The sequence below is a fragment of the Crocuta crocuta genome, unplaced genomic scaffold (assembly GCF_008692635.1).
Source record: "Crocuta crocuta isolate KB4526 unplaced genomic scaffold, BGI_CrCroc_1.0 scaffold330, whole genome shotgun sequence".
Lineage (NCBI taxonomy): Eukaryota > Metazoa > Chordata > Mammalia > Carnivora > Hyaenidae > Crocuta > Crocuta crocuta.
The window spans coordinates 2,254,036-2,265,755 of record NW_027530521.1 but is presented as its reverse complement, the minus strand read 5'-3'; the positions used below and the strand labels follow the sequence as shown (position 1 = coordinate 2,265,755).

General features: G+C 45.5%; 1 protein-coding gene across 2 annotated transcripts in view; it reads left to right on the top strand.

Moving 5' to 3' along the window:
• Nucleotides 1–8,918: 8,918 nt before the first annotated feature.
• The window catches only part of CRY2 (cryptochrome circadian regulator 2), a 33,488-nt gene continuing 30,686 nt past the window's right edge, over nucleotides 8,919–11,720 (top strand). For both annotated transcript variants that reach the window (XM_077767442.1, XM_077767443.1), the window contains exon 1: nucleotides 8,919–9,133. In XM_077767442.1, the coding sequence (XP_077623568.1) occupies nucleotides 8,919–9,133 (215 nt within the window). The remainder of the gene's footprint in view (nucleotides 9,134–11,720) is intronic.

Here is an 11,720-nt window from a genome sequence, read left to right as displayed (position 1 = left end):
ATTTCACCCCTAACAGAGCTTTCCCTCACTTTGCCTTTATAGCTCAAAACAGCCATTGACCATATATAACCAAGTGAGAGGGGCTGCACACTCTCTCTCTCTGCCCCTCCTCTGCTCTCTCTCTCTCTCAAAAATAAATATTAAACTTTTTAAAAATGTATTTACCAGATGTTCATAGCAGCACTCTCCACAATAGCTAAAACATGGAAAGAGCCTAAGTGTCCATCAACAGATGAATGGATCAAGAAGATGTGGTTTATCTATACCATGGAATACTACATGGCAATGAGAAACAATGAAATCTGGCCATGTGTAGCAACATGGATGGACCTTGAGGGTGTTATGCTGAGCGAAATAAGTCAGGCAGAGAAGGACAAATATCATATGTTTGCACGTATAGGAGGATTAGGAGGAACTTGACGGAGGAACAAGGGGGAGAAGAAGGGCGGAAATGGTGGGGGAAAGGGAGAGAGGCAAACCATGAGAGACTCTTGAATGCTGACAAAAACTGAGGACTGATGGATGTGGGGGGAGGGGGGGATGGGCATGGAGGAGGACACTTGTGGGGATGAGCACTGAGTGTTATGTGGAAACTAATTTGACAATAAACTATTTGTAAAAAAAAAAAAATGTATTTACCAGAATGGAGAGGAGGGTGAAAAAGTGCTAATATCTCAGAGAAGACCACGATTCTACATTAATGGCCAAAGTCTCGCTCTTGAGGGTGGCAGTGCATGGGGCTCCACGTCTCCAGCAGAGGCTTATAATTAAGGGCAAGCTGAGGCAAGTCCCTTGCCAATCCGTCACCTCGAACACATCATCTCTCCCTGAGCCCCAGAGATAGTTTAGCAGAAAAAGGCTCAGCAGCGAGGTCACTTTCCTGGTGGCTGAGAGGCACATGTCACATGTGCACTTTGTCTTTTTCATCCCTGCCACACACAGACCTGCAGACGTACACACCACACTTCCTTCCCTTGAGCCCAAAGGTAGTTGCTGTTCTCGTGAGCAAGAACGTACGAAATGTCAGTTTTGAAGTTAGACAGTTACATACCCCTGTACTCTTGGTTGGAGCCCCTCCTCCTGGCTTTTCTCTTTTGATTTGCTCTTTCTTACTGGGTGGTCCGACATCTAGACTGAGACCTTGCCTCTTCGGGGGAAAATGGGGTGCAGCTTCCCTGAGTGTTGGGGGTGACTGAGATCCCAGTCCCAGGAGATCTGAGTCCAGCCACCTGCCCATCCCCCACTGGCCACTGGCCCAGTGGCCACACCTCATCTGGAAAGGAACATCTTGAATGCTCTTGGCCAGCTGTGGGAAAGATCAGAAAATCACCCGCCCGTGGTCCTTTGCTCAAGGTTACGAGTTTCTGGGCTGGCTAGCAGGAAGTTAAGCCCAACCTCTCCCTTGGCCTTTGACAAATGGTGAGGCCTCAGTAGGACTTAACCAACAAATGATACGAGTTGCTTCCTGCTCAGGTAGAAACTCGGGTGCGTCTGTAAGAACTCGGGTCCTGCCAGTCCAGCTTCCTCAAGTCCTTTAACCAGCAGAACGGTCTGGGAAGGCTCTGAGGGAAATACAAATAGAACATTATCAGCACCTCAGAAACTCCCCTAGGCTCCCACATCTCTATCCCTCCTTGCTAGTCACCACCATCCTGACACATGATATCTAACACCATGAATTAGGCTACTTTTTGGTTTTGTTTTTAATTTATGAACTGAAGATCTTTTTAATAGGGACGCCAATACACTCATCTATCTAAAACACTCTACATGTTAATCCAATGTATATATTCAGATAAATAAAAGACAGCATAACATCAATGAAAAACTAAGACTTCTATATGCAAATTTGATATAAACAACGCTTTTTTACTTTGGCATTTCCAAGTAGAATACCTGCTTTTTAAAAATTCCACTCTGTCAAGAATAAATAAACCTTAAAAAAAGAAAGAAGGAAATGAACTCTTTTAAAAAAAATAAATAGAAATAAACATAAAGGTTCCACTCTGGGGCTGAGGCTTATTTTACTTTTAATTTACAATGCTTTATATATTTTTTTAAATAATAGCTTTCTAGAGATACACTTCATGTGCCATGGAATTCACCCATTGTTGAATTCAGGGTTGTGTGACCGTGATCAAAATCGGTTTTAAAACATTTTCATTATCCCCCCAAAGTTCAGTATCCATTGGCTGTTACTCCTCATTTCTCCCCAGCCTTCTCAGCCTTAGAAAACCATTTTCTGTCTCTATGGATTTGCCTATTCTGGAAATTTCATACAGATAGAATCCTACAGGACACCTGGGTGGCTCAGTTGGTTAAACACTGGACTCTTGTTTCAGCTCAGGTCATGATCTCACAATTGTGAGATGGAGCCCCGTGTCAGGCTCCACGCTGGGCATGGAAACTGCTTACGATTCTCTGTCTCTCTCCCTTCGCTCCTGTTCCCTGTTAACACACACTCTCTCAAATACGTACATATATACATACATACATACATAAATGGAATCCTACAATGTGTGGTACTTAGTAACTAGCATCTTTCAGTTAGCAAGATGTTTTCAAGGTTCATTGGTGGTGAACCATCTGTCAGTACTCCCTTTTATTGAGAGTGCGTGTGCGTGCATGTGTGTGCACATGAACAGGGGAGAGGCAGAAAGAGAGGAAGAGAGTGAGAGACTCTTAAGCAGGCTCCACCCCCAGCTCAGAGCCAGACCTGGGGCTCCATCTCGTGACTGTGAGATAGTGGCCTAAGCTGAAACGAGTCCAACGGATGGTTAACCAACTGAGCCATCCAAGCACCCCTCTACGTCCTTCCCTTCTTTTTTTTATTGCCTAGTGATATTCCACTGTATGGAGATACCACATTTGCCTATCCATCCATCAGATGATGGACATTTGGGTTATTTCTATTCCTTTGGCTACTGACACCATATGTTAGTTTTGCCCGGTTGTGAACTTCATATGGTGGATATTTTTGTGTCCGGCTTCTTTTGTTCAATATTTAATTTGTGAGACTGGTGGCACCTGGCTGGCTCAGTCAGTGGAGCATTCAACTTTTGATCTCAGAGTTGTAAGTTTGAGTCCCACGTTGGGTATAGAGATTACTTAAAAGTAAAATCTTTTAAAAATTGTGTCAGATTCATCCCTGTTGTTGCATGTAGCTATGTTTTCTTCATTGTAATTGTTGTATAGTATTCTTTTGTTTGACTGTACCATCATTTATGTATCCACTCTACCGCTTAGAGACATTTGATCTTGCTTTTGGTTTAGGACTATTACTAATAACACCACTATGATGGATATTTCTGCATGTGGTGATCAAATCGAGGACAGACAGAGATCAGCCTTGAAGGTTCCCTGAGTAAGACAGAACAAGATCAGTCATGCAGACAAGACTTAATTCAGTTTATTTTGCACTCACATGACCTGACCTGGATTATGTCTTGCTTCCGCCTCTGGAAGTGATAAGCAAAACTTGAACTGTTTCCCAAGGTTAATACAGGGTAACCACTGAAAACTGTAATGTTGTAACCAATCCCCAAGAATAAACAGTCACTCCTTTCTTACTGTATAAACTACTTTATGACAATACACCCCTGAGCCTCATTTCATGTTCTGTTCTGACTGCTCTGGTTTCCAAGCTGTCTTTTTGCTGTCTGCATGATAAATTTGTACTAATTACTACTTCAGTGATTCATTGGTTTTACTTTGGCTATTTTGAAGCTTTGATGGTATCTTTTGGTGTACATGTGCCCAAATTTCTGCCGGGTATGTGCTAGCAGAATGTTTATTAGTCTTTAATTAACATCAATTAATTTTTAATTTTTATTAATTAACTTTAATTAATAAAAAGTTACTAATTTTTAATTCATGTTAATTAATTTTAAGTTATTTTTTAATGTAAAACAATTTTTAATCATTTAATTAATTTTAATTTTAATGTTTATTTATTTTTGAGAGAGAGAGAGAGAGACGGAACATGAATGGGGGAGGGGGGATAGAGAGAGAGAGAGAGAGAGAGAGAGAATCCAAAGCAGGCTCCAGGCTCTGAGCTGTCAGCACAGAGCCCAACACGGGGCTCAAAGTCACCAGCCATGAGATCATGACCTGAGCTGAAGTCAGATGCTCAACTAAGTCACCTGGGTGCCCCAGTATGTGCTAGTAATTACATTGTTGGGTCATGGGGCGCCTGGGTGGCTTAGTTGGTTAAGCGTCCGACTTTCGCTTAGGTCATGATCTCGCGGTTTGTGGGTTCGAGCCCCGCGTCGGGCTCTGTGCTGACTGCCAGCCCAGAGCCTGTAGCCTGTTTCAGTCTGTGACTCCCTCTCTCTCTGACCCTCCCCTGCTCACGCTGTCTCTCTCTCTCTCCTAGAAATAAATAAAACATTTAAAAAAAAATTGTTGGGTCATAGGGTACCTGGGTGGCTCAATTGGTTGAGCATCTGACTTCAGCTCAGGTCATGATTCTATGGTTCATGAGTTCGAGCCCTGCATTGGACTCTCTGCTGTCAGAGCAGTGCCCACTTCAGATCCTCTGTCCCCCTCTCTCTGCCCCTCCTCTGCTCATTCTCTCTCAAAAATAAACAAACTTGAAAAAAAATAAATTGCTGCGTCATAGGGTATATTGTTTGCAAACCGTAGGATATTTGGTTTTTCGAATTTAGTGTATGACACCACGTAGTTTTCCAAAGTGATTGTATCAGTTTACACTCACAACAGCAGTGTATGAGTGTTTCAGTTGCCCACATCTTCCCCCAAACTTGGTTTTGTCAGTCCTTTTAACTTTTTCCATTGTACTGGGTTTCTAGTGGTATCTTACGGTTTTTATTTGTATTTCCCCAGTGAACTAATGCAGGTGAGCACTTTTTCATGTGTTCATTGGCCACTTGAGTCTCCCTCATGGGGGAAAAGGCACCTGTTCAAGTCTGACTTAGTTTCATGTCGGGTTGCTTGTCTCTTTTTTCTTTTTTATTCTGGATCTGAGCTCTTTAAGGATTTTAAGTGTTACAAAAAAAAAAAAAACCCCAGAATTTTAAGTGTTATAACAATCTTGTCTCACTCTGTGGCTTGCCTTTTCACTCTCTAAATAATATTTTTTTGTTAAACAGAAGTTCATAACAAAGCAAACAGACAAAACCAAAAACAGGCCTCATAAATACAGAGAACAAACTAGTGATTGCCAGAGGGGAGGTGATGGGGTGGGTGGACAAAACAGGCGAAGGGAATTAAGAGGTACACACTTCCAGTTACAAAATAAATACGTACAGATGAAAAGTACAGCATAGGGAATATAGTCAATAATACTGTAATAACTTTGTATAGTGACAGGTGGTAACTACACGTACTGTGGTGGGCACTGTGTGATGTACAGAAATGTCAACTCACTATGCTATACACAGGAAACTAATATAATATTGCACGTCAACTATTCTTCAACTAAGAAAAAATGACCACAAAAGAAGTTCATAATTTTAATGTAGTTCAACGTATCAATCTTTTCATTTATGGTTGATACATCCCTTGTCTTATGTAAGAATTCTTTGACTTCTCGGTCAATAAGCGTCTGGAAGTTTTACAGGTTCTCCAGACGAAGGGTTCAAAGAACATCAAAGTAGGCTTGGTGCGAAATCTTGGCAATAGGAACGCGGCCGCTGCACACTGCGTGGGTCCCCGCACCTGAAGGCAGGGGGGAGGGGCCCTGATGCTCCCTACTCGACCTGACACTGAACAGCCGCTTCTTTCCCAGTCCCACCACTAGAGGGCGCGGGTAATTTAAACTCGCCCAGGCCGTCCCCTCCCGCCCCTAGTTACCTTTCAACCAATCATGAAATATTTACACAAAGCGCAGTCCAAGAGAATATAAAAAGTCGCCTAAGCCGGTCTCCATGCAAGACTACTACAGCAACAATAAAAAAAGCCAGGACTGATTTCTGCCTTCTTAAATATCTTCAGTGAAGAAAGAAACCTGTCTAAAAGTCACTGCCTAATTTGTCTCATTCCTAAACTACTATGTGTACTAAGCCCCTCCTTAAATCTCTTACTCTCGTCAGCATAAACTAGATTGTTCTTTTTTTTTTTTNAAAAAAAAATATTTTTTTTTTTTTTTTTTTTTTTTTTTTTTTTTTTAACTAGGTTCTTTCCGTCTATCCCTAACGGAAACAAGGAGCAACTGTTTGGCGTCCTCATGACAACCACTCTCAGAGATGCTTGTAAATTACCGGGTGTATAGCTCTGGGGTCAATCCTCATTCTCATTTCTCTCGAAGATACAATAGTACACTATTACATTTCACTTCCCTGGAAATTTACAGGTTTCTTTGGTCTCTCTTCCAGTCCCTTTTAAAGAGTAAAATCCCAAAGTGGACTTTGCACTCCAGTATTCTCTGCAATGCCAGATTTACTTCCTGATTTATTCTTGAATATTACCTCATCATTATACTCAAACCATACGATCCAATCATTCAATAAAATACTTCCTCATTATCAACTTGATGAAGGATTGTATAGTCATTAAAATAACAAACACAAGGACAGTGACATAGCAACATAGAATATACTTAATATTTTGTTTTAAAATGTATGCAACACTGCCCCTCTGCTTTGATTACTAAAAAAATGTTTATGGACAAAGTCTAGAAGGCAATATGAATATTTTTAAAAATTGATTGGTTTGGGGGATTGGTAATCATTACTTTTTTGGTTTGTTTTTCCTTATTGGCATAATTTTGAGGTCTTTTAAAAACTGGTTGAAATCTTTCATTCTCTCAGCAACTTATAGAGTGTTCATAAGACCAAGAGCCAGGTATTGCAAGGAAGACAAAAGCAGACACAATTCCTGCTGTTCAGAAAAATATAGCTGATTCTTATTAAATACTTACTATAGCCTCACTACTATGGTCACCCCTATTGTATACATTAAGAAAGTGGGGAACAGGGAGACCAACCAGTTTACCCAAGGTCACACAGAAGAAAAGCAGAACCAGAATTTGAACTCAGCCACTCCAAATGTGCAAGATGTTGGGCTTACCCATTATACTACACTGCCACGATAGCCAAATAGATAGAGATAAATGACATTCAATCATTCATCAAATATTTATTGAGCAACTACCACACATCAGGTCCCAGACCAGTGCTGGGAATACACTGACAAGCAAAAAAAAAAAAAAAAAAAAGCGCAGTTCCTGACCTCCTGGACCCACAGTCTATACCAAAAGTATCACGGGAATTCAGAGGAGAAAAAGAAGGGAGGGGAAAGAACTATCTCCTTACACTCTCTGGAACAAGGTCAAGACTGAATAGACCTTTAAGGTTTCTGCCAACGGAGACAAGTTTCTGTTCAACTTTTACTCAAGTCACCCTCAACCAAACACCAAGCTAAACTCTAAAAATTCAACTGTAAATAAGCCATGGGCCCTGCCCTCCAGGAGTTTATAGTCGAATGGCACAGAAAGACAAGTAATAACTTCTAGTACCATGTACTAAAGCCAGAGTGATCAGAAGAAGGCACATAATGAGATAGGTACCATACAAGCTGGGACCCGGCAGCAAGAAAGTGACATCTATACTGAGCAGTGACATAGGACAAGTTGGAGTTAAAGTAATTCAGGCTTTGAGGGAGCAGCTTATGCAAAGCCCTAGAAATGAGAACCTAGGATTGCAACGACTCCGTGATTTGCAGAGTTGTGCCAATTAATGCCAACTAAATGGCTGAATTATTTCATTACTCATTCCCAAATTCAGGAAGGGATGTGAGTATGGGCACAACCTAAGGCCAAATTCAAACAAACTCTTCATTTGATAGCCACACAGCCCCAGCCTAATTAGGCTATCTTAGCCCATCACCAACACGTCACTGCAGGTGTTCATATGCTTCTCTTGCCATTCAATCAGCCTATCAGCAAGGTCAGTGCTAGACTCCAGAAGAATAAGGGGGCTCCGCTTGGCTCCCCAGGGGAGGAGTGGAGACAATGTCTTCCCTATCTCTGAATCCCACACAGAATCCAGTTCAGCGCTTTGTGAGCACAGAGGACCACTGTTCTATGTTGTACTAAACATAGAACAAAAAGAAAAATTCATCTCCTGACATAATTACTATCTCTATCCACACCCTACACATTGCCAGTCTCTACTCTCTCCACTGCGGCCCATCAGGGCCCTCCTCCTCCTTCTGCCACTTTCAAATGCCAAAGAGCTCTACAAAGATAAAAGTCTAGCTTTGTGGATAAAAGGAGGAGCTTCGGATTCAGAATCATCTGGGTGGGATCCTTTTATTAGCTTCATGGTACATAGCAAGCCACTCCACTGTGGCAGCCTCAGATTTCTCTGTTTCTGCAATGAGAATAATAATAGCTCCTTCACTGAGGTCTGTTAAATAACCGGGCTGAGTTAAGAACAACGAATGAGAGAGTCTGTGTAAGGATATTATCACGTTGCTTGGTACATAAAATGTACTCAGTAAATGGTTGCTGTAGAATACAGCAGATGATGGAATACAGGTAGAAGTGGATGGTGCTGGTTAAGTCTGGCTGGAGTCATAGCAATTCTCCACCAGCCCAAACCGCGTCCAGCAGCAGGCTTGGAACGGGATGCGTGTAAGAGATCCGCTGTCCCTTGAGACTCCTTCCACGCCCAGACCTCTGCAGGGATCTCCGGTCTGCGTCACCAGCCCAGCCTGCCGCCTCCGTTGCGGCCGACGGACACATGGTGGGAACGTGAGGGGGCGGTACCGGACTCGGCGTCTCTGGGCCAATCGCCCGGCGGGAGGCACCCAGCCAATGGCAGAGGCACTCTAGTGCCTCGGGGGCGGGGCCACAGAGAGGAGCAGCGGCGTCATAGGTCACTGGGCGGGCCGGGGGTGGGGCCCGCGGTCCCGACGGGGGCGGAGCGGCGAAGGCCCGAGCAGTCTCAGCAGTAATGGCGGCGGCTGTGGCGACGGCGGCAGCAACGGCCCCGGCGCCGGCAGCCGGAGCGGATGGCGCCTCCTCAGTGCACTGGTTCCGCAAAGGGCTGCGGCTCCACGACAACCCTGCGCTGCTGGCGGCTGTGCGCGGGGCGCGCTGCGTACGCTGCGTTTACATCCTGGACCCTTGGTTCGCGGCCTCCTCCTCAGTGGGGATCAATCGATGGAGGTAAGGGGGCCCGGAGCAGGGTCGCGGGCCCAGGGGCAGCGGCCTGGCCTCGAGGGTGCTCGGTGAACAGCCCGGGTCGCCTCCGCCCCACAGACACCGAGGCTGGTGTCAGGATGGCCGAGTGGTCTATGGCGCCAGACTCTCAGTCCCCAAGGCCGGAAGACCCCAGCCTGCGGGAGGTGGGACAGGGAGACGGAGCCGGGTTTCCCGAGGGGAGAAGCCGCGACTGGGGAAGCAATTAGTCATCTTCGTAATGGCCTGGGTGGGCCAGGGCTCGACCTCGGACAGGCGCGTTCGCACTGTGTGTTCGCCCCTTTGGGGCCCCACAGCATTCCTGCTGGACGGAGACCATGCTCCCCATTGATCAGGGACTCCCGAGGCCTAGAGACGCAAGTTGGCCTGCCCACAGGGAGTGGCAGAGCAGGGACTCCTGGTCTAGGGCTCTCAGGGGCGTGCTCTAGGAGGGGAAGAAAGGACATGCTGTGATGTGAGGGCAGGGACGCGTTTCTGAGTCGGTAGCACAGCAGGTGCGCTGGCGTTCTTCAAGTAAAGAGCCCATCGCTGGGCTCCTGAAGGTCATGTCTACGCTTCTGGCTTGCTTGGATCCATCCTTTTACCATCCACATTTCCCTCCTGCCTCTGGAGGTGCCTAGAGACTCTAGCTTAGCATTAGATAAGGCAGGTGCAGTCTGCCCTTTATTATAAAGACATCAAGGGGCTTTTCCTGGTCGAGGCACTTTGTGTCCTGAGGTAGAGAGCAGTACTTAAACCCATGTTGGAGAATTCCCTCGGCCACTAGCTAGGAGCTTGCTAGGAAAAGGAAAAAAAGAAAGAAAAGGGAACCAAAGTGTCACTTCCTTCCTCCTCTTCTCATGAGATTAATTTTAAAGGACAGTTGAGCCACTGTAGATTAGACTTTTATCAGCTGATGTGCTGAGGTTAGGGAGCAGGATAGCTGTGATGTCAAGGAGACCCCTCTTTGATGATTCCCAGGAAATGCAGTCGACAGAATCATGGGAAAGGATTAACAGATAGGCAGCTGATGTCTTTTCTCTGTAGCCGGTGTTTAAAACCAAGAGGCTTTGAGACATTGTGTACCCATCTCTCTTTGAAACACCCCGCCGCTGTCCCTTGGTTTGTTTGCGTTGCTCTGGAGAATGTTTGCTTGTGGCCTTGTTGCACTGATGGGCAGCTGATCCCCAAGATGCAGTGGCCGACAGTACCCTATTCTTTTCCTCTCCAAGGCGTGTGCCTTGCCAGGAGAGTGAGTGCCTCTAGCAGTGGGTCTATTAAATGCCCCCTCCTGCCCCATTTATGTAGAGAGAACGACTAAAGATAGTCCTGTGGAGAGCCTGCCCACACAGTTTTCAGGCTGTTGTATTGCTCTGCCTCTGCTCCAGTTTCTATAGATAGGAGGCTGGGTTTGACAAACACCCTCCAATGACTATCCCTAGCACGGACGTTAAACCAGGCCTCAGACTTTGCCCCCTCCTATGGCAGTGTGCCCATTAGAGCAGAGTAGATGCCGTCTGACTCCCTGCTCGTTCGTTACAGGGTCACGAAGGAGGTTTTGTCTTGTCTTTTTTTTTTTATCAGGTTTGGGGAGGGCGTTGCATGAAATTCTGACTTGTAAGTGGTAGTAGAGATTAAAACTCAACAGCAAAACCTCTGTTGCTGATTAAAGTCAGATATGCCAGGAACTAGGTGTGTGTGGATTTCTGTGGGTCACTCTTTTGTGATTGTGCTTTTGAGCAAGGGAAGGAGAAGAGGAATGTGGCAGCTCACATGCCTGAGTCAAATCCTGGAGTCAGAGGCCATGTAGGAATGTAGACATTAACTGAACAGTGACTTAATGAGTGGCTAAGATCTGCCAGGCACCGTTCTGGGTGCTGCTGGGGACATGGCAGTGAGCAAGCCGTCGTGCTGTCCAGAGCTCTGGGAGCCTACATTTCTGTGAAGGAACACAAGTAAAAACAGCCATGACTTAGAACTGAATGCCACGAAATAAATAAAATAGGGGGACAGACTAGAGCAGCATTGGTCTTGCTACCCATGGGAATCACGAAAGGGTCTTTAACAGATGCCTGGACTTCCCCCTCCCCCAGTTCTGATATAACGGTTCTAGGTTATGGCCTGGGCAGTAGTGTTGTTAAAGCTCCCCTGTGCCTTGAAGCCTGAGAACCACAGACTCGAGCCCGACAGCTTGGGAACCGTGTTGCAGTGCATTGGCAGGGAGGCTAATTAGCTTCGGCATTCAGAAGAAAGAGGTGAAAAAACACAAAACAGATCGAATATGGTAACTGCTCCTGGACCTGGAAACAGACGCGCTGCCGCCACCCCCACCGTACAGTTTGCTCCCATGATCAGACCACGCAGGGCAGAGCTGCCGACTGTTTTACACCCTCGGTGGGGGGTCGGGGGAGTGAAGGGGCCAGCCGGACCTCTGCATAACTTCAATATGTGTAATCTTCCAGCAGCTGCTTCTGGATCTGCGAGTCGCCTGGGAGAACTGTTGTACAACATAACATCCTAGCTCTGCAGATACTTCAGTTGCTGCCTGGGAGAAGGCTCCCTAGAAAGGGTGGTC